The sequence below is a fragment of the Vipera ursinii genome (assembly GCF_947247035.1).
Source record: "Vipera ursinii genome assembly, chromosome: 1".
Lineage (NCBI taxonomy): Eukaryota > Metazoa > Chordata > Lepidosauria > Squamata > Viperidae > Vipera > Vipera ursinii.
This window is the reverse complement of record NC_139512.1, coordinates 27,824,664-27,850,688: the sequence shown is the minus strand read 5'-3', so window position 1 is coordinate 27,850,688 and position 26,025 is coordinate 27,824,664. Positions and strand designations below refer to the sequence as shown.

The window sequence follows — 26,025 nt, the reverse complement described above, 5'->3', positions numbered from 1 at the left end:
CTTCCCAGGTATTGATGTCATACAGATTTGGTCTGTAGTTTCCTGGATCCATTTTTTTAAAAAAAGATGGGAACCACATCAGCTCTTTCCCAGTCCTCTGGTAGTTCCCCAGTGCTCCAGGATCTTTGAAAGATACAGTTCAGTGGCTGCGAGAACACGTCTGCCAATTCTTTCAGAATTCTGGAATATAATCCATCTGACCCTGGTGCTTTGAACTCATCTAGGGTTAACAGGTGTTGTCTTACCATTTTCTTTCCTATTTTGACTTCTGTTCCTAGTCTGTCTTCTACAGCTCTGCTTTTGGTAGGCTGAGCTATTTTTCCCTTTCCCATGAAGACAGATGTAAAGAATGAATTAAGCATTTCCACTTTCTTCTGCTGCCCATCACTTTCTTGCCATTTTCTCCTATTAGTGGACTAATCCTTTCATTGATTTTTTAATATGTTGAAAAAAACATTTTTTTTCAATTAATGAGTGGTAACTATGTTAACCAGAACATGAGTTCTAGGAGTAACTCTTCTCTTTTTTGAAGGACCTGAATCGGTTGCCAATTGTTCTCCAGACACAATTCAGTTTGTTGATGCTAGTCTTTAAGACTTTAAATGGCTGAAGAGTTGATAATATATATTTTGATACAAATATCTAAGGAAATCCAAGTAATTCTACACTGACCTGGTGAGCCCCATCTATATCCAACTCTGGGAACCACAATTCAGACAGGACAGTGTCAAATTTGATTGAATTCAAAGGAGGATAAGCAAGGTGAGGAATCTGGAAACCAAGTTCTATGAGGATCTGATAAAGGATCTGGATATATTTAGGCTATAGAAGTAATACTAAGGAGAAATCGCTTTACATATGTTCACACAGAAGACTATTCTCTGTTATTCCACAGAGTAGGACAAGAAACAATGAGTTGAAACTATAAAGACATTATGAGGGATGTCTTGACAAAATGAATTATTAACCAGTGGAACAAGCTAGAACATAAAATGGTGACTTCTCCTTCACTAGAGCTCTTCAAACAAAGACTATGTACGTAGTGATTTGTAAAAGAAGCTGTACTGGAAGAGGAAAGAAGACTGGATGACCTCTGAGGATTGTTCTAACTCTATGATTCTATGATACTTTACAAAATTTGGTTAATGAGCTAAATTTATTTATCATTTGCTATCTGCACACCTATATAATCTTTTTTTAAAAAAAATATTACGGAATAACAATATCAGGGTTGGAAGGGACCTTTGAGATTTTCAAGTCCAACCCTCTGCTCAGGCAGGAAACCCTAAACCATTTCAGACAAATCCTTGTCCGATCTCTTCTTAAAAATGTCCAGTGTTGGAGCATCCACAATTTCTGGAGGCAGGCTGTTCCACTGATTAATTGTTCTCACTGTCAGGAATTTTCTCCTTACTTCTAGTTGCTTCTATCCTTGATTAGTTTCCATTATTTCTTGTCCATATTTATACAGATATCTACATATTTATGGACTTTGAGTATGATGAGCATAACACCATAATAATGTTGAAACAGTTAAAACAGGTATCTTGGAATCCTTTTTTTCTGATAATTGGCCCAAAAGCAAGATTAGACAAAGAGCTTATGCTGCCAATTTTCTAGAACTAATGATATGCAGATTTAATATATACGTATGACAAGGGCAGAGGAATTAAAAACAAGTCTAGAGGAAATGTCATCATTAGAACACATTGTGCCAACTTCCTAGGCTTGGGCGGTGGCAAGACAAGGACATCATGGTGCTTTGGCAGGAACATGAAAAGTAGTGAAACCGAATTAAAGAGTTACCACTGACTCTTTGCAACTACTGTAATCTCTTTCTCCATTAAAAAGGCCATGTGATGACAAACTGTGCTTTTTCACATGCAGGTACTGCCACCTAGTGGTCACCCTCACTTAAGCCACAAGATTTGAGTGGTAATTTAAAGACAAACCAAAACCTTTTTTACATTGTACATATTTTGTGGATCAGATTCATGGAGTTTAATCTCAAGGAAGGAATATCCTATGTACACTGCTTTATGGGAAGAGCAAAGGAAAAGGAAAGAACAGTAAAAGTTGAGGGGGCAGAAAAAATTCTCTGTAAAGTGGCAACATTAACAACATAGCAGCTGGCTAGATGCAACACCAACAAGCTTATATAAACAGGTTAATAACACGTGTGATAAGAGGTCTTGTTTTGTGCTTAATCCAGGAGATATAGGCAATTCTCAATGCTAATTAGGACTGGGAATTCCGTTGCCAAGTGACACAGTTATAAAGCAGGGCATCATGTTATGGCACTGACTTACGACGGCAGTTACAGCAGTCCTAGTTGCTGTCATTAGGCAAATCCTACACAGCCAAAGTGTCATGCAGTTATAAGATCACTATTTGTGACCTTCTGCTAACTTCCCCTTGATTTTGCTTGCCAGAAGTCAGCTACGAAGGTTGCAAATGGTGACCATGTGATATTGGGACACTGCAACATCATAATTGCCACAACTGAGCAATTGTGGTGCAAAGTGCCCAAACAGAGATCAGATGACCATGGGGACATTGTGCCGACTGCCACTATGAGGACCTGTTGTAAGTCTCCTGGTACAGCATTGTCATAACTTTGAATCGTTGCTGAACAAGTAGCCTTTAAGCAAGAATTGCCTCTGTGCAATTAAATGACCTAACAAATTCCAGATTGGTTGTTTAATTATGAAATTAGTCTTTCTAATCCCTTAGTTCAAAGAAAGCTGTCTTGAGGGCATTGACCTTTGTGTCTCAGGAAACCAAAATGATTCCCACTTGAATAGACACATATACAAATATTCTTTTAAATTCTATAGAAAATGACAAAACCTAGCCAACATTAGCTGATATCAAAAAAGCTAAGCAGGTGAGACCTGGTTGGTGCTTGGATGGGAAACCATCAAGATATCCCAGACCTATAGACTAGACTGGGAAGTCAAAAACTATCCTTTATGCAACAGACAGTTATTGTATTGTTTCTAAGAAAACAGCATGGATATGCTGTCAATAGGACTTGTCTCAACAAAGAAGCTAACATTGTATGCTGGTGAGTAAGGACTGATCAGTTTGTTCAGTGTCTGCATATTCCTTATAATTGATGGCAAGTACCACAATGCAGGATCAGCAGGTCCTCTGAAAATATGAATAATATTCTTTGTAATGATGATGTCAGAGTAGACATAGACACATTACAATCATCATCATTATCATCATCACTTTTCTATTTTGTATAATTCAACGTGGCATATATAAATACTCCCACTACATGAACAGTGGAAGGAAATGCAGATGCAAACATATTTCCCCTTCTCCTAAGTAAAGCAACCTCAGCTCAGATGGGTTGGATAACATTTTGATTTCAAGGAAGAAACGTTTATCAGAAAGGAAACAATTTTTAAAAAGTTGGAATGAAAGATCAAAGGCCTGGAGACTGAAACATATGAAGAATGGCTTCATAAAAAGAAGAAGAAACAGGGGTGACATGATAACAGTATTGCAGTATTTGAGGGGCTGCCACAAAGAACAGGGGGTCAAATTATTCCCTAAAGCACCAGAGGACGGGACAAGAAACAATGGATGGTAACTGACCAAAAAGAGAAACAATCAGGAATTAAGGAGAAACTTCCCATCAGTGAGGACAATTAACCAATGGAACAGCTTGTCTTCACAAATAGTGGGTGCCCCATCACTGGAGGTTTTTAAGGAGACTAGACCACAGGTCTGCATCCCGCGGCTCTGGAGCCGCATGCGGCTCTTTCAACCATCTCCTGCGGCTCCCAGTCCTCTGCCATGTGCAGTCCCCCCAAAAAAAGTGGGACTAAAAAATTTCAACAAATCAATTCAAATATGCAGGGTAGGTGCATATTTTGCCTTGGCTCCACTCTTCAGTCAAACCCTGTTCTGCGCATGTGTGCATGTACGCGCATGCACGCACATTTTTTTGCGGCTCCCAGTTTTTCCTTTTGTGAGGGAACCGGTTCCGAGTGGCTCTTTCACTGTTTCAGGTTGCTGACCCCTGGACTAGACAGTCACTGTCTGAAATGGTATAGGTTCTCCTGCTTGAGCAGGGGGCTGGACTAGAAGACCTCCAAGGTCCCTTCCAGCTCTATTCTATTCTATTTGTATTTTATTCAAAATCTGGGTACGTCTGGCAGATACTCCAGCTCCACATTTTTGTATCACATAAGAACTAGTTGGTCTCTAGGGACTCTTCAGTTTGTAATTTCATTTTGATTCTAGAAAAACTGCAGGATCACTGCTTACACAAAGTCTTATGTAAGTCTTTTTTTCAAAAAGTATTTTTATTTTTTGATCATGCTGATGTTTTCAGTGTGGAAAGGAGGGAATGCAAGACTCCTTATTCAGGTCAATGAGAATTCAATGTCTTTTTGATTTGTGAGCTCGTGATTTTCTTCTTTCTACATAAAACCATGAAGAAGGTTAAAAAAAAAAGAATTGCTGCAACGATTCATAACTGGTAAGCCTTCACCCCTCCTGAAGTTGTAAGGAATACTTACAGCGGTCTGAAAACAGCAGAAAAGCTGAGTGAGGAAAGGATGGTTTCTTGCTAAAGTCAGGATCCGCTTTTCTGTCAGAGTACACTCCACATCATCATCTTGCAGAATTACATCTTTCTTCAGCACTTTGATGGCATAAAGATATCCTGTCTCTTTTGTTTTAGCCAGCATTACCTAAGTTTGCCACAAAGCAGGATTTTTAATTCAAAGCAAAAGAAAACAAATAATTATGGAAGTATCTCAGAAACAGCAAGACATGCTGTTTCCTGCCAACGGGTCAAACCTAGGTGTACTTGTTCAGAAACTAAGTAGTACTCAACTTACGACTGGTTGCTTAGCAACCGCTTGAAGTTATGACAATGCTAGCAGTTGGGGACTCCCACAGTAATGGGACTGCATTTCAAGCACTCCACAACCGGGCCACATTGGTTGCTGTTTGCAGAGTCCCACAGCCACATGACTGCTTTACAGTGGTTTTGCTGAAAACCAGCATTTAATTCAAACCACACCCACAGCAAACCATTGGTTCATTTAATGACTGCAGTGATTCACTTAACAACTGTCACAAAAAGGTCATAAAATTAGGTCAATCACATGGGGGGACCCGATTTACAATTGTCACGGATTATGAGCAGGCTCCATTACCATCATAACTCAAGGACTACCTGTAAGTCACATGACATTAGATGGGGCTCTCTGACTAAAAAAACACATTGGCTGAGTCCACACAGGATGCTAAGCTATAAACAAGGGATATGCACCTTTATTTGGTTTGAGGACCACAACAGCTTTTAAATAATGACCTGTTAGTAGTTGCATATGAAGAACAGTTGAGGCCTAAGACTCCACTGAAAACTTAGTGAAAACAATGTAAAACACAAGAATGAAAGAAAACTTCATTTTGATTTAACGTTTACTGAAGTTTTAATAACAGAAAACATCTTTACAATTTAAAGGGACATGATACAGGGTCTCTTAATGAATGTTATACCCTTAATGCTATTTCTTATAAAGGTGGGAGAGCTAAGCAGGTGTCATGGTTCAAAACAAAAATCCTGCCAAGATTAAAATTTTGTGCTTGTGTTATAAGAAATAATTTAGAAGCTATTACTTTTTAAGACAAAAATCAAACTACAGTCAGAGATTACCACAAAACATGAATGCAGCCTGGTCCAACTAAACCTTCCTTTAATGCAGATTCATTTCAAATAACCAAAGGTAACACCAGTATGGAGACTTCAAATCTCAACAGAAACACTTACCTTTCCAAAACTGCCCTTTCCCAGCACTCTGATGAATATTAGATCTTCAATTTTAAGCCTACTGGCTGAGACTTCAACCATCCCATTGCCATCCTTTGTGCTGTCTTTTTTCTGACGTCTCAGGGTTGATCTTGAGACTAATTTCTGTAAACATTAAATAGCCATGAGTTGCTTTTTGCAAGACAGCACCCCAAATTTTCTCAGTGCCTTTCAAGTTCAGAAACTCAATTTTTTTTGGGGGGGGGGAACCTGTCTGGGGGGGGGAGGAATAACACTTTGAACATGGCATGAACTGGACGTTTTGGACATCAAACCTCATAAATAAATTGGCTTGACCTAATGGGGATTGTAGTCCAAAATTTCTAGTTCACCCAGTTCCGCTTTAGAGAGTAGAACTATTCTTTAAGGGGGGGGGAAGCCCAGATATGAATGGAAAATGTATTGTATGTTTGTTGATCTAAAGCAAGTGTGAAATAAACTGAATTGACTTGAATTACAGAACATATGATACAAGTATGGAGTTGAAGGTTGATTGCTAAATACAATAGGAGTGGTATATGATGGAAATAAACCATGCATGAAAATTAATTGAAAGCTCAGTGAATGCTTAGCTCAATAATGAATAATTAGTAAAGACAAGGGTGCTTGATATCACCTTTAAGGTGTAATGAATTTATGAATAAATGTATAAGGAATGCTTATGGAGTACCTCAGGGAACATCTGCTGCCGGCATCAAGCTCCCTGCGCCCTGTGCGTTCCCACAGAGAGGGCCTCCTCAGGGTGCCACCGATCAGAGAATGTCGATTGGTGGCCCCCAGGGGGAGATCCTTCTCTGTGGGCGCTCCGGAGCTGTGGAATCAGTTACCGGTAGAGCTCCGGATGGCGCCCGATCTTCGCTCCTTTCGTCGCGATCTCAAGACGTTTTTGTTTGTACAAGCCAGCCTAGCCTGATGGGGATTGGTGGGGTTTTTTATTTTTTGTATTCTTAATTTTATCTTTGGGGTTTTATAATTGTATATCAATTGTTTTAAAATTGGGCAATCATTTAATTTCTTTTTAATATTTGTATTTTGTATTTTACTCTTGCCCTGTGAACCGCCCTGAGTCCTCAGGGAGAAGGGCGGTATAGAAATATTATTAAATTAAATTAAAATTATGGTAACATACTGCTCAAGGACGTAAACGTATGTGGATTTGTATGTAGATGATGACTTGTTCTTGGCTGAAAACCTGAATGATTCCCAGAATTATGCACAAATGTACAGGGAGTGCAGAATTATTAGGCAAATGAGTATTTTGACCACATCATCCTCTTTATGCATGTTGTCTTACTCCAAGCTGTATAGGCTCGAAAGCCTACTACCAATTAAGCATATTAGGTGATGTGCATCTCTGTAATGAGAAGGGGTGTGGTCTAATGACATCAACACCCTGTATCAGGTGTGCATAATTATTAGGCAACTTCCTTTCCTTTGGCAAAATGGGTCAAAAGAAGGACTTGACAGGCTCAGAAAAGTCAAAAATAGTGAGATATCTTGCAGAGGGATGCAGCACTCTTAAAATTGCAAAGCTTCTGAAGCGTGATCATCGAACAATCAAGCGTTTCATTCAAAATAGTCAACAGGGTCGCAAGAAGCGTGTGGAGAAACCAAGGCGCAAAATAACTGCCCATGAACTGAGAAAAGTCAAGCGTGCAGCTGCCAAGATGCCACTTGCCACCAGTTTGGCCATATTTCAGAGCTGCAACATCACTGGAGTGCCCAAAAGCACAAGGTGTGCAATACTCAGAGACATGGCCAAGGTAAGAAAGGCTGAAAGACGACCACCACTGAACAAGACACACAAGCTGAAACGTCAAGACTGGGCCAAGAAATATCTCAAGACTGATTTTTCTAAGGTTTTATGGACTGATGAAATGAGAGTGAGTCTTGATGGGCCAGATGGATGGGCCCGTGGCTGGATTGGTAAAGGGCAGAGAGCTCCAGTCCGACTCAGACGCCAGCAAGGTGGAGGTGGAGTACTGGTTTGGGCTGGAATCATCAAAGATGAGCTTGTGGGGCCTTTTCGGGTTGAGGATGGAGTCAAGCTCAACTCCCAGTCCTACTGCCAGTTTCTGGAAGACACCTTCTTCAAGCAGTGGTACAGGAAGAAGTCTGCATCCTTCAAGAAAAACATGATTTTCATGCAGGACAATGCTCCATCACACGCGTCCAAGTACTCCACAGCGTGGCTGGCAAGAAAGGGTATAAAAGAAGGAAATCTAATGACATGGCCTCCTTGTTCACCTGATCTGAACCCCATTGAGAACCTGTGGTCCATCATCAAATGTGAGATTTACAAGGAGGGAAAACAGTACACCTCTCTGAACAGTGTCTGGGAGGCTGTGGTTGCTGCTGCACGCAATGTTGATGGTGAACAGATCAAAACACTGACAGAATCCATGGATGGCAGGCTTTTGAGTGTCCTTGCAAAGAAAGGTGGCTATATTGGTCACTGATTTGTTTTTGTTATGTTTTTGAATGTCAGAAATGTATATTTGTGAATGTTGAGATGTTATATTGGTTTCACTGGTAAAAATAAATAATTGAAATGGGTATATATTTGTTTTTTGTTAAGTTGCCTAATAATTATGCACAGTAATAGTCACCTGCACACACAGATATCCCCCTAAAATAGCTATAACTAAAAACAAGCTAAAAACTACTTCCAAAAATATTCAGCTTTGATATTAATGAGTTTTTTGGGTTCATTGAGAACATGGTTGTTGTTCAATAATAAAATTAATCCTCAAAAATACAACTTGCCTAATAATTCTGCACTCCCTGTATCAAACTGAAAATTAAAGACTGAAAGACCAAGTTGGAACATTTGGTAAATACATGAAATCAATAATTTCTAATTATACAACAGGTCAAAACCTAAAGCAAGTAAATGAATGTGTACCCTGTACCTTGATACAATGTTTACTAAAGATGGGGAAAGGAATAAGGCTACTATTTTGTATTCCTTTCTGTTGCTTACCCTGAAAGGGAATAACATGCTGGGTATGCATGAACAGTCATGATTCTGATCTATCCTGCAGTGCATATCCAAAGTAACATATGTACAAAGGATTTTTTAAATCCAATTCACTGTGGAGAAGAAGAGGAGGGAAAAGCCTTGGTGGAGCAGTGGGCTAATGCCTCCTTAAGTAACACCAGCTGCCTGCAATTAGTGCAGGTTCAAGTCCCACCAGGCTCAAGGTTGACTCAGCCTTCCATCCTTCCGAGGTAGGTAAAATGAGGACCCAGATTGTTGGGGGCAATTAAGCTGACTTTGTAATAATGCCGCTTGGGGGGTGTATGAAAGCCCTAATAAGCAGGCATATACATAGAATGAAGGCTACTGCTAAGCTTGTAAGCCGCCCTGAGTCTTCGGAGAAGGGCGGGATAGTTTATAGTTAGTTTATAGTTTATTAAATTTTTATACCGCCCTTCTCCCGAAGGACTCAGGGCGGTGAACAGGGCATAAATAAAAATACAAAAATACAAAAGTTAAGAAAAAATTAAATTATTACCCAAGTAAAACAGTAAAAATATACAAATATTAAAACCCTAAGTTAACTCCCCATCAGGCCAGGCCAGCTTGTTCAAATAAATGGGTCTTTAACCCGCACCGGAAGGAGCGGAGATCCGGTGCCATCCGGAGCTCAACCGGCAGTTGATTCCACAAAGCCGGGGTGCCCACAGAGAAGGCCCTCCCCCTGGGGGCCACCAGCCGGCATTCTCTGATCGGAGGCACCCGGAGGAGGCCCTCTCTGTGGGAACGCACAGGGCGGAGGGGAGTCGACGCCAGCAGCAGGATATAAATGGAATTAAAATAAAAAATAAAAATAAAAAATAAAACAAAGTCCTTACCCCATTTGGAGAGATATTTCCAGGCTGCAGTCCCATACATGCCAACGTCTTGGCTAGTTCTGCTGCATTCACCCCACAGTTTGGGGCTACATTGGATTCACACCGAATATGTACATTTATTTTACACACTGAAAAGTGAAAACAAACATGGACATTGGAACAAGAAGTAAATGGTGTTTCTTTCCTAAAGACAGCATGGGAATGCATGAGAGAAATCCAATCCTTATTCCTTCCATTTGAATCACAAATCAAGGTTTCTGCAGAGTGTTCAATCATATCACATGAATCCAAGCAGTTGTGCTTTATTTAATGAATATTAAACAAAATATAGGATGCTCGCTACACACCAGTTTGATGAATATCATTTTACCTTCCCTGTTTAATAGTGAATCTGCAGCACAAGAGTTGAGTACAATATACCTCAGCTGCTATTCATCCAGCTCAGGGGTCTCCAAACTTTAAGACTTGTGGACATGAAGGATGGCTGGCTGAGAAATTCTGGAAGTTAAAATCCACAAATTTTAAAGTTGCTAAGTTTGAAGACTCCTAGTTCCATGAAAAGAGACCCCATCACTTCCCCTGAATTTGTTCCATATCTGAACTTCATGTCTATGAAGATTCTCAATCATCATACTTATTTATAATACTTAGTTTGTACATAATTTAAAACCCTCAGTTCACATTTAACATGCAAATCAATATCTACCTTAATTGAACACAATATGGAAATAAAGAAAATCAAAGTCCCTTTCCTTGCCATTTCTATCCTTTATTCTTTTAGAGCAAAGGCATTTCAGCAGTCCCTAGAGCCCCAGGAATTTAGCAGTAAAATTAGGCAGCATATTGCTGAAAAACGTCAGATGTGATTTCCTGTGCTGGGAGAAGAAATTAAAATAAAAGGCAAACAGTGTACAAGTTTTCATTTATATACCAGTGGGGGAAAACCTAGCTCTACCCAGATATCCTGATATCCCAGCACTCTCAACTTCAGAATAAAAGAATTGGAAGGGACTTTTTTCTAGTCCAACCCCCTGCTCAAATAGGAACTCCATACCATTTCAGACAATGGTTGTCCAATCTCTTCTTTAAAATCTCCAATATTGGACCATCCACAACTTCTGGAGGAAAGTTGTTCCACTGATTAATTGTTCTAACTTCTGGGAAATTCCTCCTTGGTTCTAGTTTGTTTCTGTCTTTAGTATTGTCCTGCCTTCAGTACTGTCACTTTCTGACTGCTCTGCCAAATAGCAGTGTTTCAATATCTCAGGGGCTGCCACAAAGAAGAGGGAGCCAAGCTATTTTCCAGAGCACCTGAAGGCAGGACAAGAAGCAATGGATGGAAACTAATCAAGGAGAGAAACAACCAAGTACTAAGGAGAAATTTCCTACACTGGAAGTTTTTAAGAAGAGCTTGGACAACCATTTGTCTGAAATGGTATAGGGTTTCCTGCCTGAGTAGGGGGTTGAACTAAAAGGCCTCCAAGGTCCCTTCTGTTGTGATTCAGGGTCAGCTTGTGGGTTTGGCAGTTGGGTCGGACGACTCAGAGGAGGAGGGGGGTGTTGAAGACCTTGCTGAGGGGGTTGAAGATCTTGCTGATGAGACCCCTCAGCCAGGCCCCTCCCACTTGGTCACCACGGAGACCCAGCTGTGTGAGCCTGACAGCGTGGATGAAGATGACCCACAGCTGGCCCTGTTCAAGGACGCCTGACGCAGGAGGCAGTCAATTAGGAGTAAACAGAGGAAGGCAATGGGGCTCCTCGGAAGGAGGCAGAGAGAAGCCACGCCCTGAACTCTATATAAGGGGAATGTGTGGGAGGGCTGGTTTGCTGAAGGCAACCGCTTGGATAGTTCCTGTTTCTTAAAGCTCCTGTTTCTTGGTTTGTCTTGTTCCATTTGTTTTTGTAGCAATAAATTTGGCAGGCGTAATTCCAGCCTCTTGCCTTCTTGTAAAAGGGGTTGTCCCTGCCTTCAGGGCCGGTAGCAGGCTGGTACAGAACACCTTCCAAGTTTGTTATTCTGTTGTAGTTATCTTTGGAAAGTATGCCCCCCCCCCCACAATTCAGGACAGGAAAACTAAACAAATTCCCCAGAGATATGCAGACTTTCCACTTACTTTTACACTGAAGCCCTTGTCGCAAGATTCCCCAGAGGAGAGAACCACAGTGATCACAAAAGGTCGGCACTTTGTAATTGTGGATTCTGAACTTGTGTGGGATATTGATTCCAAACCTCTGCTCAGAAATCTGAGGAAGAAAAAGCAGTGAAAGAAACAAGTTGGTAATAAGTGATAAAATAATAACGGTTGACCAAATCCTTATTTTTCAATTTGCAGTTCTTCAAGCAAGGCAGATGCAGAATGTTATTGCCCCCATTTGATAAGTAAAGGAAGAAAAGAGAGAGCCAGGGTGAGTTGGCCTAGGAGTTTTTTTTTAATGTTTCTATGGCATAAAGTTGGTCTCATGAGTTTTCTCCTCACGGCAAATAATTTGGGCAGAAGGAATGAATATCAGTTAGGAATACCAGTTAGGACGAGAAGTTAAAGTTCCAAAAAAGAGAATATTTGTAATTCAGTATTGAACTGTGCAGTCCTTAGTGCTCTCCAAGCTTGGTTGTTTTCTTGCATTACATTTCATTATCAATGATGTTACCTATTTGGGTAATGAAATATCTGCAAGAAAACAGAGAGAGCACCAAGGACCCCAAAGTTAAAGTCCTTCCCCCACCACCAGTCACAATTTGTGTCTTTGATTCAACTGGTCCCAAACATGCCAGTTATGGTTACTTGTTAAAGAAAAAAACAGGATCTGCCATCTCTTCTCACAAAAGAAATCAAATCATATCTAGCTTGATTTTGAGGCTGAAAAATGGCTCGCCCAAAACAGAATAAACCCAGATGCTCTCCCCATCCAAACAGTAAAAATCACCATCTGATTAGCGTTCAGACTTTTAATTGATGTCAGCACAAGTTTCAGGTAACTTAACAGCTACTCTAAAATAAGGGCAATTTTATGCTGGGCTGTCAAACAGTTCAGAGTCAATTAAATTACTTTTACATCCAAACTCCCCACATTCAGAAAACCAATATTTCAGGGTATTCAAGCTAGATTCTTCTTGATCTAGTTTCCACATGAAGGAATCCTTAACCTGAGAAACATTCAGTCCTAATCTTTCCCATCTCTCTTCTCAAATGATACAATGATCAAGAAAACATCCATGTGTCCTTTTGAACATGAATCCTAAATTCATCCAGATGGTAAAATAAACAATTGTTTTGCAAATACCATGACATAATTCCACATCAGATATAATGCTTCAGCTGAACTGCTATACATAAAAGTAGCACAAAAGTTGTAACACTTTGGTACAACCCTGATGTCTAACTAAACCTGATACAGAACTAAAGTCCAAGTGCATAATATAAGACATAGAAGTAATACAAGATTAAAAGATAAAATAAATAAAACAAAATGAAACAAAAAAGATAAATTGAGCATTTGACAGCATGGGTTATATTTTCTTAGTTCAGACAAACCTCTTTGAATGCTGAGGCTATCAGTGCTTAGTAGTAAGAGAGCATAATAAATATAGGTCGAATAGTCATTGTTATTAATGAACTTGGAGCAGATTTAATCAAGTCAAAATTTTGTCAATAAATCTTGCTGGCTATTAAACAAAAGTTGGTGACATTATAAGGCAGTGTATCACTTTGATCAGCTAAAGGATAAATGAGATTTTAAAAAGTCATTATAGTCTGGAGATCAAGTTAATGATGGTGTGCTAAATTTGTGCTGTTGATCTTGATAAGATTGACAAAAATGGATGTGGGACATTTTCAGCGGCTTCTGATTTAAAATAATAAAGACATTGATTATATGAGTCTTTCTGGAATTTCTGTTTGCAGGGCATTACAATGTACAAATATGAGAGCTCTTTGAAATTTTGGTATAGTGATCAAATAGCTATCTACCAGGCTTATGATTGGTAACCTGTTTCCCTAAAAATGCATCAGGATGAATGAAACTGTGCTCAGTTTGGTGCTCAAAGGTATTCATTGTCTGAGGTTCTTCCTGGCCAAGTCATCTCCCACTATTTTTAGTGCATGAGGAGAGCAGCCATATTGGCATAGTAACTTGTTAGACCATCTATTCTATTTCAAGATGAAGAGGTCACATACTAGAACATAGTGCACTCACAAAATGTAAAGATTGCTTACTTCTTTGCAAAACAGAAATGGCATTTAAAAACAAACAGGGAACGTCTTGGACTTAAGCAAATTTCAAGTATAAAATCTAAAAACCAATCACGGCGAATATTTTCATCTAACACTGAATTAAATTAACCAATCATAAAAGGTAAAGGTTCCCCAGCACATGCGTGCTAGTCGTTTCCGACTCTAGGGGCCGGTTGTTCTGAACCAGCCCTCTTCTCGCACCCCTAATCAAAAGAAGAGACTGGAAAGCGTCCAAGGCTAAAAGGCTTCTGCCAAGATTTAATAGTAAACACACAAGAGCTTATCTTCTCAAGCAAAAGAGTTGCTTTCAGCAACCAGCCCCTCCCCAAACACTCCTTTTATAGAGAGCTCAGGGCGTGGTCTCCCTGTGCCTCCTCCCGAGGAGTCCCATAGCCTTTCTTTGTTTGTCCCTGCTCGACTGCCTCCTGCGTCGGGCGTCCTTGAACAGGGCCAGCTGTGGGTCATCATCCTCCGCACTCTCGGGCTCACACAGCTGAGCAGAGGTTCCCGGCTGAGGACTCTGCAAAGTCTCCAAATCATCATCAGCCGGTTCGTTTCCCTCCTCCCCCACATCTGAGTCCTCCGATACATCGGAGCCGGCTGTCGGACCCACAGGCTGACCCTGAGTCACAACACTATCCCGCACCGCAGGGCCCTTCCCCCGGGTCTGCCGATCCGGATGCGGTCGGGATGGGAACTGTTCGTGAAACGCAGTCACCAACGCAGGGGCATGAACGGCGGTCGCGTCTTCCCATGTGAAGTCCTCCGGCCCGTACTCTTTCCACTCGATCAGGTACTGGAAGCGACCTTTCAGCCAGCGGGAATCCCTGATGCTGGCGACCTCGTACTCGGGGGTGCTGTCGCCATCACGAGGTCCTGATGGGGGAGGTTCCGCTTGGCGAAGTGGACAAGCCGGTTGTTCGGGGACCAACAAGGACCGATGGAAGACGGGGTGCACGCGCAGGGAATGTGGCAGAGTTAAACGATAGGCGACCGGGTTGATGACGGCCTCGACTGGGAACGGTCCAAGGTAACGGTGGTCCAGCTTCCTCGCCGGCCGAGTGGATGGTAGGTTCCTGGTGGACAGCCAGACCCGATCCCCCACCGATAGTGGAGGCGTATCCCTTCTCGACCGATCGGCGAACCTCTTGTAGTCGGCCTTGGCCTTCTCCAGCTGCCGTCGCACCAACCGATGGATCGCCTGTAACTCCGCCATGAATTCGTTCGCTGCCGGCTCCGGTGAGTCCACGGGAGAAAGGGGGAAAAACCGAGGGTGATAACCCACATTGGCCAAGAACGGTGTCATCTGCGTGGAGGTGTGCTGCGAGTTGTTAAAGGCAAACTCGGCTATGGCCAAATAGTCCACCCAATTGTCCTGCTGCAGGTTAACGTAGCAGCGCAGATACTGCTCTAAGATGCCGATGACCTTCTCGGTACCCCCGTCGGTCTGAGGATGATGCGCGGACGAGAGGCAAACCTTAATGTCCAACGCCCGCATCAACTCCTGCCAGAAGCGGGCTGTAAACTGGGCCCCCCTATCGGAGACGACTCTATCGGGAAGGCCGTGCAGCCGGAACACCTGTTGGATGAACATGCGACTAGTGGCGCGAGCTGACGGTAAGCCGCGACAGGGGATGAAGTGCGCCATCTTGGTCAACATGTCCACCACCACAAACACTGTCGTGAAGCCGGAGGATGGGGGTAGATCCGTCAGAAAGTCCATGGACACAGCCCCCCAGGGTCTCTTGGGCGTTGGCAAAGGCTGCAGTAAACCAGGCGGGGCCCCTGTCGCTGACTTGGCCTGCCTGCATGGGACGCAGGAGGTGACATAAGACTGGACATCGTGTCGGACTCGGGGCCACCAGAATGTACGGGAGACCAGGTTCAGAATCTTGAACAGGCCAAAATGCCCCGCAGCCAGGTTATCATGACATTGGCTGAGGACGAGTCCCCTGAGTGGCCCTCCTGGAACATAGAGCCGGTCACGATAATACAGGAGTCCATCCGTGACCGACCAAGGCGAATCTGGCCCCACCTCTTCCTTCCGCTGAGCCACCCACGCCTCCTGCTGCTGCGCCTCCCGGATCCGAGCCCGTATATCCACCGGCTCCCGCACCGCAGCAAAAGACTCGACGGGGATCACGGTCCTGGGCGGAAGCTTGTCTTCCACTCGGGTGTACTCGGGCTTCCTGGACAGAGCATCCGCTCTCTGGTTGTGCCCGCTTGGTATGTACCGCACCCGGAAGTCAAACCTCGCAAAGAAGAGGGACCACCGGATCTGGCGTTGGTTCAAATTCCGAGCGGTCTGCAGGCTTTCCAGATTCTTGTGGTCCGTCCGGACCTCGATTTGATGCCGCGCCCCCTCCAGATGATGCCTCCAAGCCTCGAACGCCGCCTTGATGGCCAGCAGCTCCTTCTCCCAGATGGTATAGTTGCGCTCCGAGGGATTCAATTTCCGAGAGTGATACGCGCAAGGGAAAAGGGTACCGTTGGGCGTCGCTGCCTGGAGCAACACGGCCCCAATGGCAATGTCGGAGGCGTCCGCCTCCACGACAAACGGCCGTTGCGGGTCAGGATGCTTCAAGATGGGCTTCATGAAGGCGTCCTTCAAAGCTTGGAACGCCTGTTGTTCGGGGGCGTTCCACTGGAACCGAGTCTTCTTCTGCAGGAGCCGGGTGAGGGGGGCTGTCAAGGCAGCAAAGCCAGGGATGAATGTCCGATAGTAGTTGGCAAATCCAAGAAGTCGCTGAATATCCTTCACGCGACGCGGGGGTTGCCAACTCTGCAACGACTCAACTTTACTCGGTTCCATGGCGATGCCCTCAGGAGAAATGCGGTGACCCAAGAAATCAATGGTCACCTGGTAGAACTGGCACTTCTCCAACTTGGCAAACAGCCGATGTTTCCGGAGGCGCTGCAGGACCTGACGGAGATGCTGATGATGCGCTTCACGCGACGGGGAGTAAATCAGGATGTCGTCCAGGTAAATCACAACAAACTGGTCCAACAGATCCCGAAAGATGTCATTCATAAAATGCTGAAACACAGCGGGGGCGTTGGTCAGGCCAAACGGCATCACCGTGTACTCGAAATGTCCATAGCGAGTACCAAACGCCGTCTTCCACTCATCACCCGGCCGAACCCTGACGAGGTTGTAAGCTCCACGCAGGTCCAGTTTCGTGAAGATCTTAGCCTCCCGGAGTCGGTCCAAGAGCTCGGGGATGAGGGGCAGCGGGTAGCGGTTACGCACCGTGATAGCGTTGAGTTTCCGGTAGTCACAGCAAAGCCGTAACTCGCCCGACTTCTTTTTGACGAAGAGCACGGGCGCAGACACTGGCGAGGACGAGGGCCGGATGAAACCACGAGCCAAGTTCTTTGTCAGGAAGTCCCGCAATGCAGCCAACTCGGGCTCCGACATGGAGTACAAACGCCCCACTGGGAGAGGCGCATCAGGGACTAGGTCAATGGAGCAGTCGTAGGGCCTGTGCGGGGGTAATTGGTCCGCCTCTGACTCGCTGAACACGTCAGCAAAGTCGGACAGTTCGGGAGGCAAGGAAACCCCTGGGGAACCCTCCACCTGGCCGGCACAGATATGGTGGGTGTGGTCCACGCACTGCAAACTTGGGAAGGTGACCAAGTTCTGAGACCAATAGATCTGTGGATCATGCGCCCGGAGCCACGCCAGTCCCAAGACCACGGGGAAGTGCAGATCCGAAGTGACGTAGAACTGAATGGCCTCCACATGGGTACTGATGGCCATACGCACGGGTTGCGTGGCGGCCGTGATAGGCCCGGACAGGAGCACTCGACCATCGATGGTCTCCACAAGCATGGGCGGATCCACTGGACACTGGGGAACAGCCCATTTGGCCACAAAGGCCGAATCCATAAAGTTAGTGGTAGCCCCAGAGTCAATTAAGGCATGGACCGGAATCCCCTCTGGCTTGCCAGGGAGGATCAGTCGTGCCTCCAAAATCAAATGCCGTGGAGGTTCACAGGCACCGTCGGAACGGCGTCGCTCGGCGTGATCGTTGTGGGTCGCCCGATCTTTCACACCGTCTAGATCGGGCTCGGGCCGTTTCCCGATAGCAAAGCAGGGGACTTTCTCGGGGCAGGCTTGGTCACTGACGCCCGCTGACGCTTCTTCGGGCAAGAAGCAGCCAAATGTCCAGGGTCCCCACAGTAAAAACACAACCCCTCCGATCGTCGTCTGTCCATTTCCGTCACCGATAGATGGGACCTGGCGGCACCCAGCTCCATTGGCTCCTCCCTCTGGACTGGGGGCTCACGCACAACAGGGGCGGCAGGGGTCTGTGGGGTGGCACGGCGACTCTTACGCTGCTGCAGCCGGGCATCGATCCGCAGACAAAGATGGATCAGCCCATTCAGGTCTGAGGGAATGTCCACGCGGGCCAGCTCATCCAACATCTCCTCTGACAAGCCATCCTGAAAGGCATCCACGAGCGCAGCCTCATTCCAGGCGGAATCCTGGCTAAGCAGCCGGAAATCGCTGATATAGGCCTGTAGAGGGCGCTGACCCTGCCTCAAAGCTTTCAGGCGTCGGGTAGCAGTCTGCGCCTTAATCGGGTCCTCGTACATGAGGCGCATATGGTCACAAAACCCCCCAAAGTTATCCAACAAAGGGCTAGGCTGTGCCAACAGAGGCGTGCCCCAACGAGCTGCATCTCCCGACAGAAGGCTCAACACGAATCCCACCTTATCTCGGTCAGTGGGGAAATCAGCTGCTCTCACGCTGATATAAAGCTGGCATTGTCCCAGGAAGGCAGGAAACAGTTCTGGTTTAGCAGCAAATTTATCCGGCATAGCTATCTGACATTTCCTCCTGGGTGGGGGGGCAGCATGTACCTGAGCCTGCAGTTGTGCCACCTGAGTGGCCAGCAAGGCGAGTTGCTGGTTGAGCTGGGCATTCTCGGCAAGAAGCTGCTCCATCGTAGTATTAAGGGGTGGGTGGCTGAAAGCAAACTGTTCTGAACCAGCCCTCTTCTCGCACCCCTAATCAAAAGAAGAGACTGGAAAGCGTCCAAGGCTAAAAGGCTTCTGCCAAGATTTAATAGTAAACACACAAGAGCTTATCTTCTCAAGCAAAAGAGTTGCTTTCAGCAACCAGCCCCTCCCCAAACACTCCTTTTATAGAGAGCTCAGGGCGTGGTCTCCCTGTGCCTCCTCCCGAGGAGTCCCATAGCCTTTCTTTGTTTGTCCCTGCTCGACTGCCTCCTGCGTCGGGCGTCCTTGAACAGGGCCAGCTGTGGGTCATCATCCTCCGCACTCTCGGGCTCACACAGCTGAGCAGAGGTTCCCGGCTGAGGACTCTGCAAAGTCTCCAAATCATCATCAGCCGGTTCGTTTCCCTCCTCCCCCACATCTGAGTCTTCCGATACATCGGAGCCGGCTGTCGGACCCACAGGCTGACCCTGAGTCACAACACCGGTGCTCATCTCCGTTTCAAAGCTGAAGAGCCAGCGTTTGTCCGAGGACGTCTCCGTGGTCATGTGGCCGGCATGACTAGACGCCGAAGGCGCACGGACCACTGTTACCTTCCCACCGTAGTGGTCCCTATTTTTCTATTTGCATTTTTATGTGCTTTCGAACTGCTAGGTTGGCAATCATAACCAATCAAAGCTATAAATAAAATAGAATAGCAGAACATTCTCTTTCTCTGCACTTGGTTACCTTGTTTTAATTGTTGCTATGACTGTACACCACCCATTACATTATGTGCAATGAATGGCCATATAAATTTGTTAAATAAATACATTTGATATTATCTTTATTAGCACTGATTGGCTGATGCCTTTACTAAGTCTTTGCATTGCCACATAAACTTTTCCCAAACCAACAGAGTTAAGTAGCATGTCAAGAGAGGATTGTACCTACTTCAAAATTAATCAAATAAACCCTATTATCTAAGGAATAATAGATTATGTCATAATGCTGCAGTTGATAATATATTTAATTAGTCAGATGCTGCCGAGTTTGGTTTTGACTCCTGTATGTGTTATCCTCTTGATCTGTCTTTAGTAATAGTAATTCATAGCCACTCCCATAATTAACAACATGCAAAAATCCAAATGTGTATCTGTGACTTTACCTTCATATCCACCTTCTTTTTATTATTCTGGCATGTGCAAGCTGTAACTATGAGATGGTGACAACGCTTGTGCACAACACATGTGCAAACTGGAAAAAAAGAAAAAGAAAACAAATAAAGCTATTGGAAACTAATACAGAAAAGTATGATTTGCTCTTAAATGGACCAGAATTTTTATTGCCTCTGTGTTAGGTCAACATTTTTCCTAGGTAGACTCCCACGTGGCTGGAAAACTCCCTTCAAAAGCACTCATCAAGAGCTCTTCTTCAACCTTGGTTCAAACTAGGACTGGGAATTTTCAACATTTTAATTAACCGGATAAGGAAAGCTTATCAAATTTGCAGATGTTTCAAAATTAGAAGGAATAGTTCATCTTGAGAAAGCCAGCTTTGTGTAATTAAGGCAAGAGTCTAGAAACCTGGAGTTTGAAAATTCTAGTCTTGCTTTAGACATGGAATCCAGTTGGATTACTTTGGGCCACCTTGCACTTTCAGCCCTAGGAAGAAGGCAATGGCAAACTACTTCTGAAAAATTTGCCAAGAAAATTGCAGGGACTAGTCCAGGTAGTCAGCAGGCGTCAACATTGGCTTCAAGACACATACTCAGAGACACATATAAACAGACACACAGCATAATCTAGAAGATTGAAAGAAAATTTAAAAATATTTTAATAGAGAAATAGGATAATAACAACCAAATGTAATTAACAGAGATCTTTACCCAGGAAAGAGAAATAATGGATTGGGCAAGACTTGGTTTCATAAAATTGTGAAAAAGATGTTGGAATTGTACTTTATCATAAGCTAAGTAGGAGTCAGCAACATAAGATGGCTACAAAAGTCAACTGCAATTTTAGACTGCATCAGCAGGCAATCAATTTCCACATCATGAAGAAATCTACCCTATTCTTCATAGGTTGAACTCCACTTTCAATAGTTTATGTAGGGCTAGCCAGTATACTTTAAGAGAGATTCAGACAACCTGAGGCAAAGAAGGACAATAAAAAGAGGTCAGGACTGGAAACTAACCCTTCAGGCAGAGAAATGTTTAAAAGGCAGATAAATGTTTCAAACATTTAGTGATCCAAAAAAAATTCTCCCATTCACTGCAAGCAGATTGTATAAAAAGGAGAAAATGACAAATGTGTAATGCACGATGTAACCTTAACAATGAGTCACTGTACCTTGGCATTGGTATCCTTGCTTTCCAAATACTCCCCTGTTGAAGATAAAGCAGAGGCAACATATGACTCAGGATGAGATCAAACACTTCAAAAGTAGGTCAGGTAATCTGACACAAGAACAAAACAAAGGTTAAGATGCAGCTGCAAAGTTCAAATGTATATCGTATCAACAATATCGGGAGAGGTAAACTCAGCTTAAACCCTAAGAAGACAAAGCTATTGTTCATCCAGAAACATTCAAGCACTCTAGAAACTTTAGTACTAGTGGTGGAATCTTCCTCCCCTTAACACAGCAGGTGTGTCACTGGGGCTTGCCTAGGATTTATAGTTACTGTTGGAAGAACAGGTGGAAGCTGTGGCTCAGGGATACTTTGACCAGGTTTAACTGATGTGCAAAATATGTCTCCACCTTGAGCTGCAAGCCTTTTACCACCCTGTCTTGACTACTGCCATGGACTAGGTGAGACTGCCTTTAAAAATAACTCAGAAGCTACAGTTCTCACAGAATGCAGTAGCCAAATTGCTGGTGGGTGGAATCTGCCATTTCGGGATAGAACTTATTTTGCAATGTTGCACCCAGTTTAAAGTGTTAGGTATCACTTATGAAGCCCAATATGGCACAACACTGGGTTTCATCAAGAACTGCCTTGCCCAAAATGCCTTCCTGTTTTGAACATTGATGAGAGCTGAAAGGGATGTGAACTAGAATGGATCTCTGTAAGTTGCCCCCATAAGGTAGAACATGCTCCTTCATTCTTGCCATTCTCTAAAGGTCATTTGAACTGATGGACACCACACAACCATTTGCTTCACCTAAGACCAATTAGAGGTGATGAGTTTTCATTTATGGGTTGTTTATTTTGCTTTCATTGTTAAATGCCAAGTCAATTGATTAGGTTACTATAAACATTTTGTAAATAAATTTAAGAATACATAAAATCCAAATGTAGATGATGATAAATATTGATAAAACTCAGAATGAATTCCGACTAAAATTTATAATCAAAACTTTAAGAAATAAATTTAGACATATACAAAATTCAGTGCAACCTCTTAGTAGGAAGTAAACACCACAAATCTCAGGAACATGTGCATCGTCATAACCTATCAATCCCATCCTTTCCACAAGAATTGAGATAAAAATCCTGTTAGGTTTGATATAGCTTACTTAGAAATAGATGAGCTTTGGCTTATAGCCACAATGTTGTTTTATTTTGAGGATCAAACTTTATGAACATATTTAAATAAGTTGTAATAAATGTCCCTACACTAAGCAGTTTACATTATTAACATTTTAAGGATCAATTTCTATGAACCCATTTATATAAATTGTAATACATGTCCCTACACTCTACTGGCTGACTGGCGCCCAAAATGTTTCAACCCACTCCAATTTTGCAATTCATTTTTCTTTTTTCAGCTAATGAATAATGGAAATATAATTATGAAAGCATGCACTCATTGTCTTGTGTTGAAAAAGTGAGAGCATTTCACAAAACTGTCCTGAGTAGAACACTTTAGGATATTGCAAATATCATCCAATAAGCAGTATACATTATTAACATTTGATGGAAATAAACATTTTGTTGGCATATGCATTGGAAGCATCTTGGGAACATAACATGGTAGAGGGCTTTAACGACTCTTCTCCTCTTTTGCCAATCAGGTCTAGTCAACTGAATAGATAAAATCCATGAAATCCAATGGAAGCTTTTTCACCAATGCAAACAGAGAGGCAAGGGCTCAATCTAGGATTGAGATTGCCATGGAGAAAAGAGAGGGGGGAGTTATAGTCCCAACTCTCCATGCCTGAGTCCTAATTCTAGACAGTTATTAGTTGTGAAATTGGTGGTTTCACTAGTTTGCTCGAACCAAAATTATTTTATACATATTATATAATATATAATTAATAATCAACGGTTGTAATAAAACCAGATGATGTGAACATAACAGAATAACAGAGTTGGAAGGGAAGTGGAGATCTTCCAGTACACCCCCTGCTCAAGCGGGAGACTCTATACTAGGGGTAGACAACCTCGGCTCTTTTATGATTCATGGACTTCAACTCCCAGAATTCCTGAATCAGCATAGCTGACTCAGGAATTCTGGGAGTTGAAGTCCATGAGTCATAAAAGAGCCGAGGTTGCCTACCCCTGCTCTATACCATTTCAGACAAATGGCTGTCCAGTCTCTTCTTACAAACCTCCAGTGATGGAGCACCCACAACTTCTGAAGGCAGGCTGTTCCACTGCATCAACCATCTTAATCATAATAATTTGCACGTGTTAAAATGAAAGCTAAAACTGATGCTGAAGCCTAAACTTCAGATCACACTTCTACAATATCTACATTGATTCCACTATCTCCCACCTGTACAGGAAAGTACCTCCAACTCTTCCCCTGCAGATTTGATAGTGTGCATAGTTTTTATTAAAGTGGTTTTCAGGGAAAGTATCAGATCTTAAGTCAGTAACTGCTCCTGATGCAACCTCTTTTTTTTTTAATCTGAAGAATAATTGTTTCAGGTAACCTGTTCTTGACTTGTTTAGGGATTAGTCTGCTGGCACTGAATTCAGCAGGTGGCAGCACCTGGCTTTAAATATTTAGCTTAGAAATTAAGCAGGGTCAGGCCTGGCTAGTACCTGGAGGGGAGAATTCCAGAGAATACCAGGGCTGTAAAACTAAGCTGGGGTTAAACACACATTCTGGAAGGAGGCAATTGTAAATCCCTTCTGAACTCTGGCCAGGAAACCACATGGATGCATTCATTAAATCACAAGGAGTTGAGCTCAACCTGAAGGGAACTTTATACTTAGCAAAAGGGGAGGGAAATATGGAAGCAACTTCCTGGATGAAAGCTCCCATTCAAGCCTGTTTTCATTTCAAGCATACCAGATAAATTCCCGACAGTGTGAGCAGTACGTTGGTTGCCGCAAATAAGTTGCCATAAACTTGTGCCCGTTGACTTGATGAACTCTCCTGCGCATGGCCCGTTGGCGTTTCCGTGTGAAGTTTTTAAAGATCCTGTCCCTCTGGAGTGTTCCTGGGCACCCAAAGAGAGTGGTTAAACAAGTGAATAAATTGCTACCTATCATTCAAATGTTATGACTTCTCTATTGCTGCTTTCGTTTAATTTTCCACCCATGTTTATCCCAAAACAATTTATCTTTAGCTTTCCCCATTACTTTGCAATATCCTGTTTCCTTTAGTTATCACTTCATTCTCCCAGTTAATCTGGGAGACCTTAAAGCAGGGCAAACCTTAAAGCAGGGCTCCTACCAGACTGCGTGGGCTTCTTCTAGCCAATCTTATTTTTAGTATTCTTTTCCTTTGGTTTCCATCTCCTGTTTGAAGTCTCAGTTTCATACGTCAAAATGCAGAACTTGATCTGAGTGTAGGCACATGAACCAGTTTTACTCTTTTGGTGCTAAAATGCCTTAGATGACAATTGACAGTCCTTTCCTTTAAGTCAGGGCTTTTCAACCAGTGGTACGGGTAGCACCTGTGGTACATTGGCCCCTGGCAGGTGGTACGCGACCATCCTAGAAAAGTGGTAGCAGGAGAGGGGAATGAGCTGAACCAGTGGCAGAATGCACAAGCCTGAGCGAGAGATGGTTGCAGCTGCAGGGCTATCAGGGCTCAGAGGAAGTGCCAGGATCAGCGCCAGGCTCCAGCTGGAGCTTGGCGCTGATCCTGGCACTTTTCAGCCCAGAAGAAGTGCCGATCAGCTGGAATGTTGCAGCATCTCCAGGGTCTTGTGATTTACATTCAGATGCTTGGCAACTGATTCATATTTATTTTTTATTTATTTTTTGGTCATCAAGTTTTTGACACCTTGCTAGGCGACTGGTGGTACGTGGATGTTGCCATATCCTAAAAGTGATACAATGGGTGAAAAGATTGAAAAGCCCTGCTTTAAGTCACATCAGGGTCTCCTTAATTCAGGAAGTAGCAAGTCCAATCTTTATTCCTTATGAAGTATTTTGAGTATTGAAATATATCCCAAAAATGCAAAACATTTCATAGTACATTATATTTATTAAGGTTTACCTTGATTTATTTTTTTTAAAAAAACTTGAATTTATGTTAATGTTGTTATTGATTAAATAAACTCAACCACAGTTCCTGGAATAACATTAAAAAAAAGTATTCCTGAACTGAATGATTAGTCTTTTTTCCCTTTAAAAAAATTAGCATTAATTTCTTCCAGTTCTTCAAACCAGCTATTTTAACATCCACATGGTGCATATTTCCTACTTTTACAAGTCACATGGTTTATATGCTGGACATGGCTTCAAGGCTTTCGGTCCAGTGAATTAATTTGTAAACCAGTTTTCTTTAGAAGGAAAGAGAAATGTTATCTCTCTCTCTCTCTCTCCAAATCACATGCAACAACACCACGAAAGAGACAACCCTAGGAACAGTGAGGTGGTGATGAACTTAAACTGGCATTGGGTGCGCCAGAACCTTTCCAAGACATTGAGTTGCTTGGGGGCATATCGTTCACTTGAACCCTTTACCACCTCCATCCTCTTTGTCCTTGATATATCCTATCTTGATATATTTTTTTTTTGCTCCATTGTCTTTGTCCATTGAAAATAACAGCCTAGTAAGGATTGGAAACCTCAAATACTGAAACAATCTGCCACTATATTTTATCTGATTCATTTTGCTATCTTGAATGAAAAGTCTGGATTCATCTCATCATTCAAAATTCTAAACTATACATCACATTGACCACCACCTTGTGGAAGGTCCAGAGCCACTCCCCCGACTGAAAAAGACTCTGATATGTCTCTATTAT

The 26,025-nt window shown here is 43.2% G+C and overlaps 1 protein-coding gene across 1 annotated transcript in view; it reads right to left on the bottom strand.

The window, feature by feature from the left end:
- PRKCH (protein kinase C eta) overlaps positions 1-26,025 on the bottom strand; it is a 104,307-nt gene that overhangs the window by 47,967 nt on the left and 30,315 nt on the right. Inside the window, exons 3-9 of the mRNA XM_083370223.1 lie at positions 24,114-24,264; positions 21,222-21,256; positions 20,039-20,127; positions 11,812-11,941; positions 9,698-9,825; positions 5,801-5,944; positions 4,539-4,712 (exon numbers count right to left, since the gene is read on the bottom strand). Coding sequence (XP_083226349.1) covers positions 4,539-4,712; positions 5,801-5,944; positions 9,698-9,825; positions 11,812-11,941; positions 20,039-20,127; positions 21,222-21,256; positions 24,114-24,264 — 851 coding nt within the window. The remainder of the gene's footprint in view (positions 1-4,538; positions 4,713-5,800; positions 5,945-9,697; positions 9,826-11,811; positions 11,942-20,038; positions 20,128-21,221; positions 21,257-24,113; positions 24,265-26,025) is intronic.